Consider the following 20,024-nt stretch of genomic DNA (forward strand, 5'->3'; position numbering starts at 1 on the left):
AAATCCCTTCCAGTGACACCCAGCACCCCCAAACTCCCTCCCAGTGTTCACCAGGACCCCCAGAACCCCATCCCACCCTCCCCAACATCCTTCAAACACCTTCCCAGCCATCCTAAGCACCTCAATCCCTTCCCCAGTTTAAACCAGTCTATCTCAAACTCCCTCCCAGTTCCTCCCAGCACACCCCAATCCCCCTCTGGGCCCCCCCAGTGCCTCCCCCGCTGCCCCCGGCGCTGTGGGGGCCGGGCCGTGCCCCAGTGCCGGCTCAGGGGGTGCTCCAGGCTGACGTGCTCCACCTGGCAGCTGGAGCTGAGCCCGCATTGCCGGGGGCGGTTTCCAGCAGCACCAGGAGCTGCTGGCTCCAGTCCCCGCTGGGGAGCACGGCAGTGGCCAGCACGTGGCCCGAGAGCTGCTGCTGGCCCTGGGAGCAGCTCAGCTGGATGTGGGCAGGGGAGAAATCCATCAGGGAGCAGAGGAGGCGGCCGGGGCCGGGCTGGGAGCTCCAGGGCACCAGCGAGATGGACACGCTGGGGGCACTGGGAGAGAGTGGAGTGCTGTGGCATTGAGAGGGACTGGGAATGGACTGGCAGGGACTGGGGTGGCACTGAAAGAGATGAGAGTGGATACTGGGACACTGGAAGAGAGTGTGGGCGCCTGGGAGTGAAGAGGGAATTAACTCGGAATAGACTGGGAATGGGCTAAAAAGGAATGGGAGGGACTCTGGGGCCTCTAGGCGGGACTGTGGTGGCACTGGGCGGGACTGTGGTGGCACTGGGCGGGACTGTGGTGGCACTGGGAGGGACTGGGAATGAAGTGCGCGGCACTGGGAGGCCGAGTCCAGCGCGGGGCACTCGGCTCTGTGGATCTGCCCGGCAACTGATGAGTCATCAGAGAGACGCGATCTGATTGGCTGAGGGACGGCAGATCCACGGAGGGGCGAGATGGACAGGCGGGGTCATTGGCAGTGACTGGGATGGACTGGGAGAGGCTGGGATGGACTGGGAGAGCCACGGGAGCCATTAGGAGGAACAAGGGGCCCCGGGGATGGGCACAAGGAAGGCTGAGGGCTCTGAGGTGATTCCCAGGGAGGTTTGGAGGGACACGGCCGGTCCCCTCTCCGTGCCCCGCGAGCAGCGGCCCGGACAGAAAAGTTCAGGAGCGGGAGGAGGTGTTTCTAAAGATTGATTTCAATCCTCATTCTCCCGGTCTGATTGGCTCAGTCCTAAGTTCAGTTCATTTCCCCATATCGGGCTGTTGTGCCCCTGATGGTGATCCCTGAGTGACCTCTCCCTGCCCTTGTCCAGACCCACGAGGACTTGGATTTGTTTCAGTTCAGTGGAATTCATGGTGATTTGGGAGGAGCTGGAGCAAAGCAGCTGGAAAGCACAGTGGGCTTGACAGGGACTGAACCAGGGCAGGAGTTGGGGCTGCCTCGAGTGAGCTCTCACAGTGTGAACCTTCATGGGGTCTTTCTAATGGAATTTTGTTGAATTTTTACATTCATTATTAAAAAGCAGAGTCATAAGTGGAGCTCTGCTTTCAGCTTGAAATGAGGGGATGGAACGTGGGCACCGGGACTTCCATAACCTCAAGTTGTTCCTTGATACTGGACACTTTAGCTTTGGCAATCTGAAGCCCTTCAGCAGCAATGGCTCTGCCACCCCCTGGTTTCTGGCTCAGACCCAGCTCGGAGCTTGGACAAGGTCTGGGCTTTGTCCTCTTGAGCTTCGGGAGCCTCCCGGGAAGCACCAGCCCTCCCCAGCCCACCCTTGGTAGGACTTTTTCTTTTCTCTCTACTGACGATTTTATCCCCAAAACTGCCGTGGGAACGTTGTATCCAAGCACATCCTCCAGCGCTGCACTTTCCTCCTGTGAATTCCCTGTGCAGGGAATGTGTCTGTGCTTTTCCCTGCTCTGTTCACTGACAAACAAACCTGAGCCCGTGGGACTGTCAGAGCTCCTTCATGCAATGAAATCAGGTTGTGTTGATCATGGCATGTTCTGGAGGAGCTTTTCTTGGTGTGTCTTGTGCTGCTGGAAATGACACAAGAGCCAGGAGGGAACAGAAGCTGCTGCTGCCCGTTGGCTCAGGGCCAGGGAACCAAGTTGTGCTCCCGTGCAGTTGGGCCCTGCTGGAAGCAGAGCCGCCTTTCCCTTGAGCAGCTCAAGCTTGTGACAGCTCCAAACAGGAAACCTCAGCAGAAAACTCTTCCTCCAAACTCAGCTGCTTTCCCTCCTGCAGCTGTTTGGGAAAGAGCCTCAAAGCACAGACTCTGCTGGGAGCCATTGGTGCATTTCCTCCCTCCCGGCAGCAGCAGCTCCTGAGCCCTTCACGGGCTCCTGTCCCCTCCCAAACCCTTCAGCTCCCTTTGAACTCTCAGCAGTCACTAACATATGCATTTCTTTCATATTTAAACTGCATTTAAACTTCTCTTTTTCTCTTCTCTCTATCTTTTTAATCTCCTCTTTATCTCCTTTAATCCCATCAGCACCAGTAGGATGGGGATGGAGTCTTGGGGTGGGTGTGGGATGAACTGAGGATCCAGCAGAGAAGGGCAAGGCAGAGGGGAGAGGACTCAGCCAACCCTTCTCCTGCTCTCTCCTCCCCCAGGGTGCAGCTAAAGCAAGTCAGACTGGAAAGGATCCCACAAATGCTGTGTTCTCCTCCCTCTGAGCTTGGCTGGGGATCCTCAGCTTCAGCCTGGTGCAGTGGCTGAGATTCGCTAATTTGAGTTTTTTGCCTAATGCACTAAATAATGTGGTGGGTTTAGCGCTGGCTGAAATCTCCAGGGCACTTACTCATTTCTCATTGTGAGATGTGGATTAGGAGAAGGGAGAACCAGGCTTAAAACTTAGAAGGAATAAAGAAACTTTATTAACAGGACTACAAGAATGAGATACTAGAATAAAACTTTCAGAACGCTTTTTCTCTCCTGCCTTTTTTTTTTTTTACCTGACAACGTAGAGATAGAACTTGGGATGTTAACACAGTATTAATTACACAATAGTTTTTTATTAGTTTTTGTAGGGACAGAAGTTTTTCTTGTTACGTCATGGAGGATTTTTTACGAGGAACAGATTTTTTTGTGGTTTTTTATTATTACAAATAGCAGCCGTCTGGGAAGAAATTTTGCTATCGTGACATTTTTCTCGTTTTTACAGCCCTCCTAGAGGTGTGTCTATGGGTTATGAATTCATGGGGTGTTATTTTAAGGATGAGTTGTTTGAAGGCAAAGGTTTTCTTCATCTGTTTTTGTGATCATCTCTGGGAACAGAAGTTTTCTTCTTCTCTCCCTGAGGGCAAAGGGCATTTTACTGTTTTTATTTGTTTTTCTGTTCAAACTTTTTATGGGATTACAGTTACTTTAACATTTGTTTGGTTTCTTTAATGGATGCTTTTGTTTAGATTTACAGGTTGAATATTTTTTATACTTTATTAATGAATTAAAGGAGATATTTTAGTATATCATTGTATATTTCTATGGCTTTACTAAGAATATTTTAGTTTCAATTGTCATTTTTTCATTTTTTTTTCTGTCTCAGATTTGACTTTTTTTACTGACTTTGATGTTTTTATGTTGTTCTTTTTTGTGTTGTTACTCTGTCCTTTTCAGTCCTTGGAGAGAAGAACAAGGTTTGTAGGTCTCATCCATGTATTGAAAGGGTTAATATCTTGCCCAGGCTCATAATCTTCCTAGTGTTCCAAATAAATAGGTACTGTGAGGGATACATATCACAGGTGAGCACCCACTGCACAATCTGCTTTGGATTAAATCCCATCTCCGTCTTCATCAGCTCACAGTCACTGTGACACTATTCCTGCATGCAAGAAACAGGCTGGGATGCCCCTTTCTGCTTTTGGTCCTTTTTTTGGCAAATGAAATATTCTATTTGAAAACATTCAAACCCTGGAGTTTCTTTGTATTTTCCCCTGCAAATGCTGCCAGCCGAGGTTCCCAAGTGTCTGGTTCGTGTTTGTGTGCACAGAGCAAAGGTGTCAGCCTGTGTCCCTGGCCCGGGTGTCTGTCAATGTCCATTGAAGCAGACGGCTGGAAGGGGGCTCTGCCCGCCCTGCGCTGCTCCGGGGCTGGGGCTGGGCTGGCAGAGGCTGCAGAGCGCTCTGAGAGGCACCACCTCAGCCCCGGCCGGCATCTTGTGCATGGTGGCACCGCCTCAGCCCCGGCCGGCATCTTGTGCATGGTGGCAGCTCTGAGGGCTGTGCGAGGGACGCTCTTCCCCAGCGCTGTTTCGTGTCCTTTCCTTTCCCAGGATGGCATTTGGAAATTTTTTTCAGCCTTGTCAATACACAACTCACTGTCTTACTTTATGCTTAGAAGGTTCTAAGAAGAAAATGAAAAGCATAGTGTGATTATGATGCACAAAAAGTAGTCAAGAAATCAGTACTCCATCGTGTAGGGCCTACAGAGCAGGGATTTGTTTCTTCAATACCAGGAGTGAGGGGGAAAGCTCCACCACAAACTCATTCATCCATTCTTTGCACAGGAGGAGCTTTTAAACTTTTTTAACTTAATGGGCACATTCTACTTTCCTAAGCTTCATATTTTCTAATTCCGTGATTATGGAAGCCCTTGTAGCAGGGCTCTGCATGAGGTGGTCGTCAGCCTCCTGGTGGTCATTTTGGATGAAGGCTCAGAAGCTAACTGAATTCAAAAGCCCTATTTGTTACACATCAACACCTCTCCTTCCTTTTCTGGGAATTCAACACAAACTTCTAGTCAGTAAGTTCTGCAAGTGCTCTTGCTGTGTGAAGCCACATTGTGTCTTTCATTCAGCAATTAATGAAGAAAACACAAATTGTCTACTGAGACCCTTCTGCTCCCTTCCAAATCACTACTCAAGAACAAGCCTCAGGCACATGCCCATAGTCCCTCTCTGCCAGCAGCTCCGAGCTGCATTGCACAGTGCTTGCTGTGCCCCAGAGAGCACAAAGCAGGCTGGCCTGGTGCCCCTGAATATTTCTGCAAAACCCTCTGCATTTCACACCTTTGCTCTGGCTCAGTGCAGAGCTCCAGGATTGCAGGCGCTTGGTCCCAGAGCTGTGTGAGGCACTGGCTCATGCAGATGTGCCCTGACTTGCTGTCACTGCCTCACGCTGGCCTCGGTTCCCCTGGCAGAAATGCCGTGCCTGAAGGACACTGCCCTGTGCTGGAGCCTGCGGAGCAGCCCGGCTCCCTCCCCCTGTGCCCAGAGTGCTGCACACACTGCTGACCATTGCCAGGAGTTCCAGGGCAGGCGGCAGAAGAGCAGGAATGGTCAGGCAGGGCACCAGCCCTGGGCTGCTCTTTGCCTTTCTCTCCTCCTGTGCAGACTCCAGACAGCCCATGGCACCAGTGTGTGCTGTGCCCAGCACGGCGCCGCTTCCCCTCAGGAGCAGCCAGCTGCCAGCTTGGCTCTGAGAGCGGAGGATTTGCCTGGTGCCAGCAAGAGGCAGCCAGGGCCAGGCTATTGCCTCTTGCAGCTCCAAGGGCCTCCTTCCAGCCTGCCTCTGTCGAGGCTCAGGCTTCTCCGGGCTCTGCCAGGGCTCTGCTGGGGCTCCAGCCTGGCCAAGGCCGGGCCCGCTCTCACCTCACAGTCGCTGACAGCTCTGCACCACAGGAGACCTTGCACAGCACCCTCACTGCTCTTTCTGCTTTCTCTCTTCAGCAAGACTCTCCTCCAGCCAAAGAGATTTCTCTTAGGGATACAAATCCAAGTGGCAGGAACCCAAATGTTCTCGAGTCACATCTGCACAGCCTGCATCTGCACAGGATGTTTGCGTTGCACCGCTCCTCCTTTGGTTTTTCCTGCAAATGCCATTGCTGTTTCTGCCTCAAATAGAAATGCCACAGCTGGGCAAAACTTGGCCAGTTGGCCATATTGCAAAGGCAGTGTGGTCTGGAGAGGATGAATGAAGAGGAGCCTTCCCCCCTTACAAACTGTACCAAAGAAGCCATCAATGTCACTTTCCACCTCTAAGAAAAAACTGACAATTCAGGAGGAAATGCTGAGCTTTCTCACAGGGTCAGAAGGAGAGAAATGTTCCAAAGGAGTTGAGGTATCAGTTACTTTATTTATAATCCTACTCTACAATCCTGCACTACAATCCTACACTGCAGTCCTACTCTACAATCCTGCACTACAATCCTACACTGCAGTCCTACTCTACAATCCTACACTACAATCCTACACTACAGTCCTACTCTACAATCCTACACTACAATCCTACTCTAAGTTGAGCATGGAAAAAACAGTTTGAAATTGATTGGCGCATTCATATCTCCTCCTTCCACTTCTTCACTGCAACAATGAGTGGTGCCAGGCTGGACCCAGGCATGGCCGATGTTATAAATTGATGCTGCAGAAAGGAAAAGAAAACAACAAGAAAGCATGATTTTCCAAGCTAAGAGCTTCAAAGGCAGGGCAATACTTTTTAAATGAAAAGGGGATTGAGTCAGATTAGGTCAGGAGCATGGGGCAAGAGTGGCACAGGTTGCTCCAAGAGCTGGTAGGTGGCCCACCCCTGGAAATATCTGAGGTGTGAGTATCCTGATCTCTTGAAAGATGTCCCTGCTCATTGCAGGACACAGACTAGATGACCTTTCCATGTCCCTGTGTGTTAGTTTGAGATGAATTGACATTTAGGGAAAGAAGTAAGAAACCCCCCACAGAAGTGATTTCTTTGAGAGAAGCTGCTGGGAGCTTCCTCTGTGCCTGAGACAGGCCAATGGCTGGCTAGTTCTGAGAACTGACAACATATTGCACCATTTAGAAATGAGATGTGCCTCTGTGATGATCCACATTTTGAAAACCACCAGCCCGGGAACTGGCCCTCTTTGCTTCCGGCCCCCGAAGGTAACGGAGCTCTGGTGAGGCCGGCCCTGCTCGCCCACGGCCTGTGCTCCTGGGGGAGGCCGGGCCAGACCCCAGCGGCTCCCGGGCGGGGGATGGAGGCTGCGGGACCCCGGCCCCAGGCTGGGCCAGGCCACGGCTGCTGACATCTTGCCCACACTAAACCCTCTCCCCGGCGTGCAGCGACGGCTCCAGGCTGAGCCTCCCCTCCCAGCGGCTACCGGGCAGAGAGAGGGGCCCAGCACAGCCTGAAATCCAACACCGTGACTGCCATGACCTGGGTGAGATTGAACCCTTTCACTACACAGATGAGACCTTTCTTATTCCTGTGGGCCTGATAATACAATTTGTTATTCCTTTTAAGTTTGAAGCCTGTTTTGCCCTTCTCCTAATCCATAGCTCCCAGCAAGAAATGAGTAAGTGCACTGGTGATTTTAGCCAGCGCTAAATCCCAGCACTCCCTGCCAGCCCAGCCCAGTCTAGGATTCCTCCCCATTGTCAGCTGAACAGCACCAAGGTTGGAAGTGAGGAGGATGGGGGCTCATCTGATGCCTTAGATTTCAGTGGAGGAGGAGCCCATCCCTCGGACACTGTTTCACCTGCAGCCCTTTTGGCATTTTACCTGCAGCAGCTCCTTGGCAGACCAGCGCTGCGCCTCGCCTTTCTGCAGGCAGCAGCTCAGGAAGTCACGCAGCAAAGGCGAGAATTGGTCGGGCTGCCGCAGCTGTGGGGTCCCTTTTGTGGCTATGTGGTATTTAGCCTGGAGAAAAAGGAAACACAAGGCTCCACCTGCTTCTTTCCCATCTGTAACTGCTCTCCCAGAGCCCATTGTTTAAGCTCCACTCTGCAGTGGCAGTTTTTGCCCTGGCAGAGAGGCAGAGATGACTTTCCTGTATCATTTGGATGACGACTTTCCTGTATCATGAAAAAACCCAAGCCCCAAAGCCACAGCTTTGCCAACATCCAGCAGATCTTGCCTTGGCAGCTGATTTCATTGCCTGATCTAGTTAGTGGCAACTACATCAGCAAATACATGTTTCCTTCTCTGAGGATTCCCACCAGCTTGGCAGCCTTTTTGGAAGAGGGATTTTGCTATTCTAACTAACTCCACTATTTCCAAGGATTCCTATATGAAAAGAATCTCTGCAGTGCTTGTTGGTCCCTTAAGCACAGCTGCCATAAAACAAAACTCATCCAGCTTTTTGTCCTGTTCTTGAAAATGATGGGAATTGGAAGAAAAGAAAGGAAATCCAGTGGGTGTTCCTCAGGGAAGGAAACAAACATTTGGAATCTCATTTTCAACACAGACACATTAAGATGCCTCCACAAATGTATTGGGTTGAAAATGCCTGTTTGGGCACACAGGAGCCACCTGCAGCTCTGTCTCTCAGCACTCTGAAAATTTCAGGTTCCCTTATGTGGCAAAAGGAAAATATTCATGGTGAAATCAGAAGTGTCATCCCTGTGGTAACCCTGTGCTCGTTGGATTCTCAAGTCAATGCATTAACGCTGTGCCCATCCCAGAAGGTGCCAGGAAACAAACAGGAGGTTTTGGCAGGCTCTCCCCGTCACCAGGCTCCAGCTTGGTGATATGGAGAAAGTGGCTTGGGTTATGAAAGAAGGTGGTCACTGAGTGTCTCAGCAGCACTGCACAAGAAGCAGAAGAGACTCTGGCTTTACAGCCTCATCTCCAGGTTTCAGGCAAGTTTCCCTGTGAGAAGAATGGGGGTGCTCTTCTTCTCTCAAAAGCACTGTTTTAGAAACTTGGTTCGGTTTGAGTTTCTTTGCTTCATTTCTGGAAAGATAACACCAGCTCTGAGATGCTTGTTTCCTATTCTTCGGGCCATCTACACAGCCAAAAGAGCTGGAACGACTTCTAAGGCAAAGCAAAATGCTGCCTGAGAATGGAGATGGTTTGGGCGAGGTAAGGCTTGAGTTCCCCCACTGCTGCAACCAAAGCTACAGCAGATGCTGATGTGCTGCAGGGACATTTGTAGAAGGGGCCTTGGTGGAAGTACTTCCAGCAGATGGCCATGGGATTTTGTCCAGTGATCAGAGAACACGGGACAGGTGAGAAAGACAGCGGGATCAGAGAGTATTTGCTCCTTACCGATCGAGCAGTGAAACTGTCATAAGGAGTTTTTTGTTCGGCCATTTCAATTGCCACAATTCCAAAAGACCACACGTCCACTTTGGGGCCGTATGGTTGACGCTTCACCACTTCAGGTGCCATCCACCAAGGAGTCCCGATCACTGAGCACCGTTGATTTTTCTCAGGGGTGAGCTGAACAGAAAGGCCAAAATCAGCTGAGGAGAAAGCAAAATACTGTTTTAATTTTCATACTGTCAATTAGGAAACCAAGGCAAAGAATTCCCCAGTAGAAGTTTGAGAATGTGCAGTTGAATTTCCTGGACAACACTCCCTGCTCTGTTTCCTTGGGGCTTTAGCCAAGGAAATATGAATTGGCTACTTCAAACATTTTTTACACTTCCTCCAGCAGTGCCTTTTGATCCCCTGAAGGTTTAGATTGTAGCTCCCTCCCTCTGGCAGGAACACACACAGACACACACAGAGCAATAGCACTCTTGGCTGCTTGTGGTTCCTTGTCATAGCTCTGTGCACAATGCAACTCTGCCTTCAGCCCACAGCAGGGGGGACCCCTGCACTGCCAGCAGCAGCATTTTTGGGGAGCTGGCAGTCACTGAAAGCAGCCCCACACCCCCCATTCCTGGAACGCTGAAGCTGACCAAGAATACACTGACCCAGCTTGACAGAGCCGTCGGTTCTGAGCAGGATGTTCTTGCTCTTCACATCTCGATGGATCACATGGTTGGAGTGAAGAAAATCCAGTCCTTGCAGGCACTGAGAGAGAAAACAGAACCAGGGGGGCAAAAAGTAGTGATGTGAGTTCATCCCACAAGAAAGGAAACAGCTGTGGAAGGTTCCCTTTGCAGGGGAATGGGGAGTAATGGCAGAACACAGCGCCATTGAGAGCAAGAGCCTGCTGCTCCAACAGTAGCAGAGCAGCACCTTTCTCAGGAAAGGCATGTCAGCTTTTGAAAGAGCACCAGCAACTGCTGTTGTAGACTGTCCCCTGCAAACCAGCCAGGGTGACTGCAGCTGCAGTGCATGTGCTCAGAAGCAAAGAGCATTTGGGCTGCACTACTATCCTTTTCAGCTGAGGACTAAAAGAAATTGGTCTCTCTTTTTTTCTTTCCTGTTTGTTTCAAATCCTGCCACCACACCTTTGCTTTAGAGACAAGGAATGTAGTGCAGACAGGCAAAAGTTTAGCTAGGCAAGGTGGAGAACTGCAAATGCCAATGCAAGAGACAGAGCTAGAATACAAGAGCAGGGGATAAGAGTACAGGAAGTGAGTCCAGTGAGTGTAGGGGCACTGGCAGACAGTTCACTTGAGATGCTCTTGCTTGCCCATAGCCTTGCAGCAACACAGAAACCAAGCCTGGCCCATGAAATCACTCCCGTTCTGAGCCCCTGTTTCCCAGACAATCCAGCTCAAGGCCTTGGAAGCACAGATGGGATCCCTGACCTCCCGACTGACAGCTGCAATCTCTTCTTCAGACATTTGAGCCTCGTCGATGAGATCTCTCAGAGTGCCTCCGTCCATGTACTCCATCACCAGCCAGAGTTCCTCATGCACAAGGTAGCTGAAAAAAGGAAACAAGGCCATGCAGGTGAACATGCACGGCTAGGTTGGTTTTTTGCTTGAGTCTTGTTTCTGGGTCCCTTTGAGACAAGGGCAGAAGAAAAGGAATAGACATTGCCTCTAGGCTGTGCAGTGTTTGCAGTCTGTGCTGTCTCAAGGAGAAAGGCAGTTTAGGAAGAGCCCAGATAAAAAACCTGTCACGCACGGCATTTCTGGAAATAAGCACCTAGTCTTCCTGGCATGCACAGCAGTGGAAAAGAGGGGCAACAATGCAAGGGCAATCCTCTCTTGGATGGTTCATCAGCATTTAAGAAACTTGAAAAACTCAATCCCAAAGAACTGTGGAGGCAATGAACTTACAAGGTATTGAATTCTTAAGATAGGGCTGATGCAGGTATTTGAACAATTTTCAGTCTGCATTTGCCAGGGTAGATTCATGCAGACAAAATGCAGTCTCTTGCCATCCATTGGAGATAAGTTGAGAAATAATAATTAACAGCTCTATTTCCTGCCACTGACCAAAGTGGGTTTTTAAGCTCTCATGCTTGTAGTATGTAAACAAACATTCAAGGGATAGGACCGTAACCACTCACCTGGCTAAGTAATTCACGACCCTGGGACTCCTATTACTCTCCATGATCCTGATTTCATTCATGGTTAGTTGTGTCCTCCTCACTCCTTGCACACTTATTTTCTTTATGGCCACCTCAAAGGACATTGAAAAGGAGTAATTTGAGAAAATTGGTAGCATGAGACCACAACACACATGGAGCAAGTGATTTTGGAATGGCACAGCCAAGCTGTGCCAAAGTGCCTTGTGATTAGACCTCATCATTGGAGTAATTAGGCAGTGACATTCCAATAGCCCATTTCTCTGCTCCCTTGGGGGCCAGTTACAGGACACGTGGCCACTGGCGATTTGTCTTGTCCACTTGGTAACAAAGGTGAATCCACTATCACCCACAAAGCTCTGACCACACTCTCTGCTGCTCTGCTTGGATTCAAAAGAAGGAATGGGTGCCTTGGTTCTCTGTGGATACATCCTGGGCTATGGGCAGGGCTCAGGGCTTTTAGGAACTTCTTGCAGATCTCTCCCTACGTGTGGCTCCCAAGTGCAGCACTGCACATGGCAGAGGAACTACCAGGAGCATTCAGATGTATATGCTGGCAGCCAGAAATGAGACTTCAGGACTCTGAAGCTGTAGCCCCAAAAAGCAGTGAGATGCTCTAAGACACCACCTTTGTTTTAGCAATTGAGAGCGTGTGGGTGCGTCCTTCTCTGAAAGGAACCGCTGCCCTCTTTGTCTTCCTACGGGCAGCTGAGGAGGACAAAGCCTGTTCCAAGTGCAATTTGCAGGCTGGCTCCAGTCTGTGCTTCTTGTGCCTTTTCAGCACAGCTCTACTCAAAGCTCCAGCCCCAGCTCTCAGCAGTGGGGAAAGGCCTGGAGAGCAGCAGAGTCTGCAGGGGCTGTTGACATTTACCTCTCCTCCTGTGGCAGTGTCAAGTGCTCTGGAAACCTCTCCAAAACCCCTAGAAACAAAACAGCAGCAAAGAAAGGAGAAGCCATTTAGATCTTGCACTAAAAGCCAGTCCAGACAGGAGAGCTCTGCTGTAAATGCCTAAAAGCTGCAGATTGCAGGGGGGGTCTGCCAGAAGGCAGATGATGCATTTTCCCCTCAAGTGCATGGGCACTGGGCCTGTTCCTGAAGCGCTGGGCTTTACTGCCTCAGCTCCAAAAGGCAGCTTATTCCTTCAAGCAGATTTACCAGGTTCTGTTCCTTGCTGCAGGCAAGACCTTGGCAGCATGGAGATGTCTTTGACAATGCCTTCTGAGCACACTTGACAAATTCTGGCCAGTACTGAGAGATGGGGCAGACTAAGCCCGGTGTCTAAACATGTGGACAACTTGTCTGACTTCCCACTTGATGGATATTCCACCAGGGAAACACCTGGCCCATGGCTGTGTAGAAGTAACTGTGGTTGGACTCACCCGCTGCCAAGACTTTCCAGTTCAATGTATTTTGTGACGGGATTTTCCTTGTTCACCATTCTCCCTGAGGGAAACAAAATGCAAGATGCTCATTTTCAGGCAGAGATCCTAACTTGCAGGAGATCCCAAAGGCAGCCCCGCTGTCTGGGGCTCTGAACCCTCTGTGGTCAGCTGGGCAGCAACCACAGCAGCAACAAGACAGGCAGTTGTGCAGTACAAATGGCCAGCAGAGAGACTGAGTTTGTCCAGTCCTTGGAAGGAAATGAAGCGCAGAGAGCACAGCAGGGCACAGCACAAGGCTGGCAAAGGCCAAGCATGAGCACTGACAAGCAATGGCAAGAAGACACAGCCAGCCTGAGCCCCTGACAAGCTGTGGCCCCCGTTCAGGACACAACAGCATTGCCTTGGAGATCAGACACACCCAGGTGCAGATCAAGGCCCTTTTTTGTCCCAGCAGGTGAAGGTAGACACCAAATCAGCTGGGATCTTTTCTCAGCCCCACCAGGTCTTTTCTGAGAGCACAGCACTGGCAGCTGTTATGGGCAAGAAGCAGATTAAATGGGTTGTGCTGCAGAATCACAACGGGCTTGATGTGTTTTCCCAGAGACTGATCTGAGCAGGGCTTGGGCCTGCTCAATAGGTAGGATTCTAAGAGTCATGGGAATGACTGGGAATCAGGTATGAAAAAGTGCCATGGATCTGAGGAATACACAGCGGAGGGGCTGCAGGCTCGCTCCTGAGAAATGCCTGCAGTGCTGTTTTATCTGATCACACCACATTGATGTGTCTCTTGGACACATCTTTATAAAAATAAAACTAGGATATTAATTACAGATTGTTATACAAATATCTGTTTCTTCATTGTGGGCCCAATGAAAACATCTCTTGCTCTCTGTTTCTGCTGTCACCTGATGTTCTTTCAAAGGAGTCCTCACTGACAAAAATACAGCATTCTCATAAAAACCTTGTAGATGTAGTAGAGGCAATAAAAACAGTCCTAAAAATGACACCAGTAAGACACATGGGGCAGAACAGGTCTTTCAGGATGGAGAAAAAACAAACTACCAAAAAATCCCAAATCTGAAACCAAAAAAGGATAAAACCTGAAAACTAAAACCAGAACCACAACAAAAAGACAAAACCCCAAAACCAATCAATTTCTCTGAAGTATTTTGGTGCTGACGACTGGTGGGAAGTCTGGAGTCTAAGGAGAATTTAGGAATCAAATATTCTGTTCACTTTGGCCACTAGCACACAGGACTTGCATAGATAATTTGCTAGGCCACAGCCTTCTGCTGATCCAAGAACCATTCTTGCTTCTGCCTTTAGTGGCAAGGGAATCCCAGGCAAAGCCGAGCCAGTCCAAGCTGCCCTCAGAGGCAGCAGGAACACCCAGAGCGCTCTCTCGCTGCCTCAGAGCACAGCAGTTCCTGTGGGGAGTCCTAAATGTCTCTGGGACACCAAAGTGAGGAGGATCATTTGCTCCAGCTCTGCTGGCACGTGCACACAATACACTGTCCCTCAGACAAGAAATACACCAGACGTACTCAGTTGCTCCAGGAAGTCTCCCTGGCTCTCCTGTAGCTGAGCAGCAGATGTGTCACTGCTGGAAATGGACAAACTGCCCGGGCTCCACTGCTCAGCTTGGGGAACAAAGGCTCCTTTAGATGCTGCTGCCGCTGCTGCTGCAGCAGATTCAATGGAAGAACCTGTGTAGATCTGCGAGAAGAAAGGAGTTTGTGTCAGAAAGCTGGCTGGCCGAGATTACCCCGAGTTCCCTTTTCAAATGCAAGCCCTTAGGAAGTTGCTGTTAGCCACATGCAAAGCTCATCAACTGGATTATTTTGGATGCCCGCTTCTGAAACCAAATGGTCAAAACCCAAGGTTGGATTTAATCAAGTTCATGGCCAGTTTCATTTTCCATTTTCCTGGATTTTCTGAAGGATGACTGCAACAATGACCATTCCACTTCCTCCCAAGGATCCCTTTCCCCCTCCAAGGGCTGCAGACACATTTGCAGCTCCTTGTTCTAATGTTGGAGCCCCTCCCCCTCAGTCCTCTTTTCCTGCACCATCTTCAGAAGGTGCTCAGCCTGCAGCACTGGTGCTTGGGACAGTACCTGTGCCTCCCGCCGACCTTGGGGCTCTTCATCACCAGGCATTTGCTGGAAGCCTTCGCAGGCTGCCAGGTGAGATATCAACACGTCCACCTCAAGTCAAACAGAACAAAGCAGTCAGAGACCACAGCTTGTCCCTGTGTGCCAAGGCTCATTGACTGTGAGCAAAGGGAAAGAGCAGGACAGCAGCAGATTCACCAAGGGATACAGACAGCTTGCAGCTTGTATTCCAAATCTATCGGGGGACTCTGTTCACTTGCAAAAAGCCCTGAAGAAACAAGGAGAACAGGAGCAGGCCAGCAGGAATCCCTTGAGATGAGTGCTGGCAAAAGGGGCAAATGACTGGTCCCACTGTCCAGGGCAGCAGCTGAGATTGAGCACAGCAGGAAATGTCCTTCCAAGCAGCTGGGATAGACACTACAGCAGAATGGCACTGAGAGGCATCAGCCCACCCCCCTGCTGCTCTGCAGAGGAAAGGCAAGAAGGGCAGAAAGCACCAGACTGCAGTGACTGCTGTGCCTATCGCTCTTTCACTCACTCGATTTTCTAGAGCCTCTTGCTTCTGAGCGAGGAGATTAAATTTCTCTTGGATGATTTTCCTTTCTTCCTCCAGCCTCTTCTCCCTTGCCCTGATCCTAGCCTCAGTTTCCTGCAGCTCTGCCAGCAGCTTCTCCTCGGAGGCCTGTGAGGAACCAGAGAGAGGAATTTCTGTGAGTGGAGTGTCTGCCACTCTTTCACTCACCTGGTTTTGTTGATTTTCTCTCTGCCAATGGAGATTCATCTCCTCCTGGATGTTTCTCCTGTCTTCCTCGTGCCTCCTCTTCACTGCCATGATGGCCCTCTGAGCTTCGGGCAGCTCTGCTTGGGGCTCTGCCTTGATGTTCTGCACACACAAATGGAGAGCAAGTGCCTGGGAGCTGCCATCAGGCTCAGCTTCTTCCTCAGTTTCAGCCTCAAAATCACACTCATTCAGTCACTTCTTTCTGCTTCCCTACCCACCTCTGCTTCCACTGTAACCTCCTGTCCCGCTGCTGATCTCTGCAGAGGCTCTTTGCTTTCAGGGCCTCTGGCACTCGTGGCCTGCTCAGTCCCAAGAGCTGCGTTTTATGCCCCTCTTCCTGCCCTTCACTCTGTCCCCTGCTGAGTCAGGCTTACCTGGCCATTCTCCAGTGGCTCTTCCACCTGCTGCCCCAGCTGCTCTTCCTGCTCTTGGGCTGGGAACAGCTCTCCCTCAGTCTGGCACGGCCTCCCTGATAAAACAATCTGCTCCTGCTCTTTCTCTGGAAGGACCTGCAGAGAAAGCAAGAGAAGATGGGCTTCAACTTCTCATACAACATTTGTGGGCCAAGACTCAAAGACTGATGGGCTCCCACGTTCCCAAAGCTCTGTGCTGCTGCTCTCCTGCCTTGTTCTCTGCCCGTGGGGAAGCACAGATTCCAAAGTGACCCTGGCAGTGCAATCAGAGCCCATCTGGCACTGAATCTCCAACAGACTCTTGGGCAGCTGACAGGAAATGTGGGGCATTTCTCAAGGGCCTCCCTCCCCTTCTGCTGTGTCCTGCTTGTCTCTCCATAGTGACTGACAGCCAGCCCTGCCCCACAGCTCCATCCTGGCTCTGCAGGGGCTTCCTGGGTAAGCTCACCCCTTGGGAGAGACACTGCTGGAGTTCATGTTCTTTTCAGGCCTGCACTGCCACTCCTGCCCTTCTGACATCTACACTCTTGTTAGAAATCCTGCTCATTCAGGAGACAAGGATGTCTGCAGTTTGATCCTCTGCTGCAGGTCAGAGAGCCTCTATGGCCACCTCAGGATATGGAAGAGGACCAAGGTGTTTCTCCTCCCTCTTTTGTCAGCTGAGAATTCTGAGCGGCAGTGACAGAGATCCTCAAAAGGCCCCATCAACAAATGAATTGACACACCCCTAGGGATGCCAGTGAAGGAAGCCATGGGTCATGTAATGCATGTATGACCAAAGTCAGCAAAAACCACCTAAACCATGGAATTGTCCCACCTCACTAGGACAGGCAGAAATTTATAGGTTAAACAGGGATTGTCAGGACAGAAGAGGCAGGAGGAGGAAAACAGCTCTAAGGGGAAAAAACAACCATCTCTAAAGGGGTTCTTAGCAACACAAGACAGCACTCAAGGACTTGCAGCTTTACCCCCACACTAGGCTCCAATGCAGTTTCCAAAGCTGCAGACTTCACCACAAAACGTATCAACAGAAACTTGCCCCTTGTGGATTTTGCCTCAGAAGAAGGGTTCAGAACTACGCAGTTTGTTTCTTTGGCCACACAGGACAAGAATGGCCAGCCACAGCTTCATGGACAACACAATCATCTTGCAGCTTATCAAAAGCCAAAAGACAGGTGGCCTAAAAGAGTCTGCAGAAGTGAAGAATTACCCAAGGAAACTGCAGAACACTTCTCCAGGTCATCCAGAGGTTTCCAAAAAGGGAAAGCAAACAAACCAAGCCCTGTGAGCCCCAGAAATGCCGTGTGAGCCCTTGGCCATGGCTTGGCAGAAGCCAAGAGACAGAGCTTCACTGAGCCAAGCAGCCAGCTGCTCACCCGCAGGCAGCAGCGCTTTGGGGCCTCAGCACGACGGCTCAAAGCCCAATTTCCAGCTGCCACGGGATGGGGGAATGGCTGGGTGCTGGCAGGACTCCAGCACTCAGCATCCTCAGCCACCAACAGCAAGTGCTGGCTGCTCAGAAACTTGCAGCTCTGCCTTGCACTAAAGACAGCACCACCCAGCACTGGCACTTACTGTCTGGGGATGGTCAGGCTGGGCTGTGACCACAGCTGGAGGCTCGTGCTCCTTTTGCTCATTTTGCTCCTCTTTGGCCTCTTCTCCAGGAGCAGAGGGAGCCACAGGAGAGTCTGCTCTTGGTTCTGGGCTCTGTGGACAGATGGTGGAGTTAGGGACAGGCAGCTACCTATCATTTACAACATTATTTCTCTTCAGCTCTATTTCTACAACCAGCTCTACCAAGCACAAATCATCAGCTTTGATAGCAATGGGATTCTAAGTCACTCCAACTAAATTAAAATGGGTTAATTCAGCCATACTGCAAATAGTTCTGAATTAGAGAGTTCACCCTGGCTACTATCAGCAAGCAGCAAGCAACGTTCTCTCTGCAAATCTGAGTTTTTACTTCTTTTAAAGCTCTGCAATGGAAAATTAGGAAATAGCCAACAATGCCTTTGCTATTGCTGTTGTAAACATGGAAATGGATCTTCTTTCAGCCCACCCAGCTGGTCCTCTACACTCTACTGCCACAGGCCAAGCTCACAGTTCCCTCCACAATTCTGAAACACCAGGAACATCAAATGTTCCTTTCTGACTCACCTCAGGATCGGCACCTCTGAACACACGGGTCAGATGACCTGCAGTGGGCAAGGAAAATGAACCAAATTCTTTGAGAAAACTGGAGAGAACCGTGGCCTATTTAGAACAGCATCTGAGAAGATCTCCCAGTCTACATTTTGAAAGGTGTCCTGCTTGACTGTTGTGGTTTAAAGCAGCAACTAAAAAATCACTAGAAAACTTATTTATTTCTGGCTGTGACATATGTATTAGAACAAGAGCAAAACAGGCTTAAAACTTAAATGGAATAAAGAAAGTTTATTAATAAAAACTACAAGAATAAGAAACCAGAATAAAACTTCCAGAACAATCCTTTTCTCCCCCACTACCCAACCATTCCCTTGTTTACATGACAACATGGAGACAAAAAACTTTGGAACTTTGGTGTTTACAACAGTCCCAATTCCTGCTGGAGTCTTTTCATCAGTCTTTGTAGAGAAACAGAAGTCTTCTTCTGCTATCTATGGAGTTTTTCACAAGAAAACTCTTTTTCTTCATAGCTTTCTATTTCTCTGATGCCAGCTGCCCGGAAATCTGCCATCTCCTCCCATTTCCCATCACTCTGAGGTGTGTTATGGGTCATGAGTCTAGGGATGTCATTTTTATGAATGAGTTATTCAAAGGCAAAAGTTCTCTTTATCTGTTTTTGTGAGTCCCCCAGAACAGAACAGAACAGAAGTTTTTTTTTTGCTTCTTAAAAGCCACAAATCTTCAACTATTACTTCTCCCCCTCTGTTCCAGCATCTCACAGTGTCACAACTACTTCATCATTTGCTCAAAATCCACACTTGGAAACACTCCATTCCTCCCAATATTCTCTGTCATGAATTAAAGGAGTTTTTTTCAGAACACTACTGTCCATCTTCATAGCTTTAACAGAAAACTATTTCAGCTTATTAAAGCATCTCCTTATTTCTCTTCCCCCTCTAAATTTATTTTTTTTCTTCACTCTCTTTGATGGGTTGATGGTTGATCACTCCCTCTCTCTGTCTCTGGAAACAAAGGATTAATCTGAAAGTCTCATCCAGGTAGTAAAAGAGTTAAAATCTTGCTAAAGCTGCAGATGTTGATGGTGTCAGGTTTCAGTTCAGTGGCAGAAACTGCAAACCAAGTCAGGCCGGGCTGGCTCCGTTTCTCCCCCCACCCCGCCCTCTGCAGCCTTGTCCAGCCTGGAGGGGGGGAGGAGACCGAGACAGAGCCCTGTGACCTCGTCAGAAGCCAGAAACCAAAGAGAGCAAGAAATTCCCGGCCTTACATCTTAAGGTGGTGTTCACAGGTTGATCTCACTTCTCAATAGTTCAAACTGCTGCCAATTCTCACAAATGGCCAGTAATTAGTCAGGAGAAAAAACTCCCATCAGCCTCCAGCAGTTTCAACTTCCCGAGCTCTCAGAGCTGTCTTAAAAGTAAAGTCACCCCAAGACATTGAGCCAGCAAAGTGAGGAAATGACAGACTCTGCTGCCACAGGCTCTCCCATGGAGGGAACAGAACCCCTGCAAATGCTGCCCGCAGCCCCCTGGCTACAGACACCCCGTGTTTTGCTGAAGGTGTTGACAGGAGCTTTACCAAACCAGTGGCATCCTCATGGTCTTTCTGTTTCAATAGCAACCCGGTCACTAAGAAAGAGCAGGGAGACCTACAAAAGCCAGCTTAGGTTCCAGCCAGAGAAAACCTCTACTTACGTGCCAGGTTGGTCAGGTAATAGCCGGAATAGCCAATGCCATAAAGGGTGCAAACGGCAGCAGCGAGCTGCTCAATCATTGTAGCACTGCTGTGCCAGTTTGCAGACTGTGCTCAACTCAAGGACAAACAAGGCTCCTGTCAGTGTGCAGCTGCCCACTGACAAACGCCTCAAGCAGGAGGATGCTCCTGCACTGAGCAAGCCCAAGAGCTGCTCTGACACTGAGGCCTTCCGTGCACCAAGGCAACCTTGGGATGTCACCACGACAATGTGGCATCCATGCCCTGACACCACAAAGCCAGTGCTCTGCGGTGCTCTGGGAATTTATGCAGAGCAACCTGAGCTTCCCTAC

General features: G+C 49.9%; 2 protein-coding genes across 2 annotated transcripts in view; one reads left to right on the forward strand and one right to left on the reverse strand.

Moving 5' to 3' along the window:
- The window catches only part of LOC131588565 (zinc finger protein 239-like), a 129,906-nt gene that overhangs the window by 51,499 nt on the left and 58,383 nt on the right, over positions 1 to 20,024 (forward strand). The gene's annotated exons all lie outside the window — the stretch shown is intronic.
- LOC131588465 (serine/threonine-protein kinase PAK 3-like) lies at positions 5,483 to 19,752 on the reverse strand. Its single transcript, XM_058857336.1, has 15 exons — positions 19,674 to 19,752; positions 17,974 to 18,011; positions 17,392 to 17,523; positions 15,778 to 15,912; positions 15,161 to 15,505; positions 14,626 to 14,715; positions 14,054 to 14,225; positions 12,507 to 12,570; positions 11,998 to 12,046; positions 11,109 to 11,221; positions 10,399 to 10,516; positions 9,613 to 9,712; positions 8,960 to 9,156; positions 7,472 to 7,609; positions 5,483 to 6,355 (listed from the first exon to the last, which is right to left on the reverse strand). Exons 1-15 carry the CDS (start codon positions 19,750 to 19,752, stop codon positions 6,272 to 6,274), a joined length of 1,854 nt encoding a protein of 617 aa, XP_058713319.1. The 3' UTR covers positions 5,483 to 6,271.

This window comes from Poecile atricapillus, chromosome 26 (assembly GCF_030490865.1).
Source record: "Poecile atricapillus isolate bPoeAtr1 chromosome 26, bPoeAtr1.hap1, whole genome shotgun sequence".
Lineage (NCBI taxonomy): Eukaryota > Metazoa > Chordata > Aves > Passeriformes > Paridae > Poecile > Poecile atricapillus.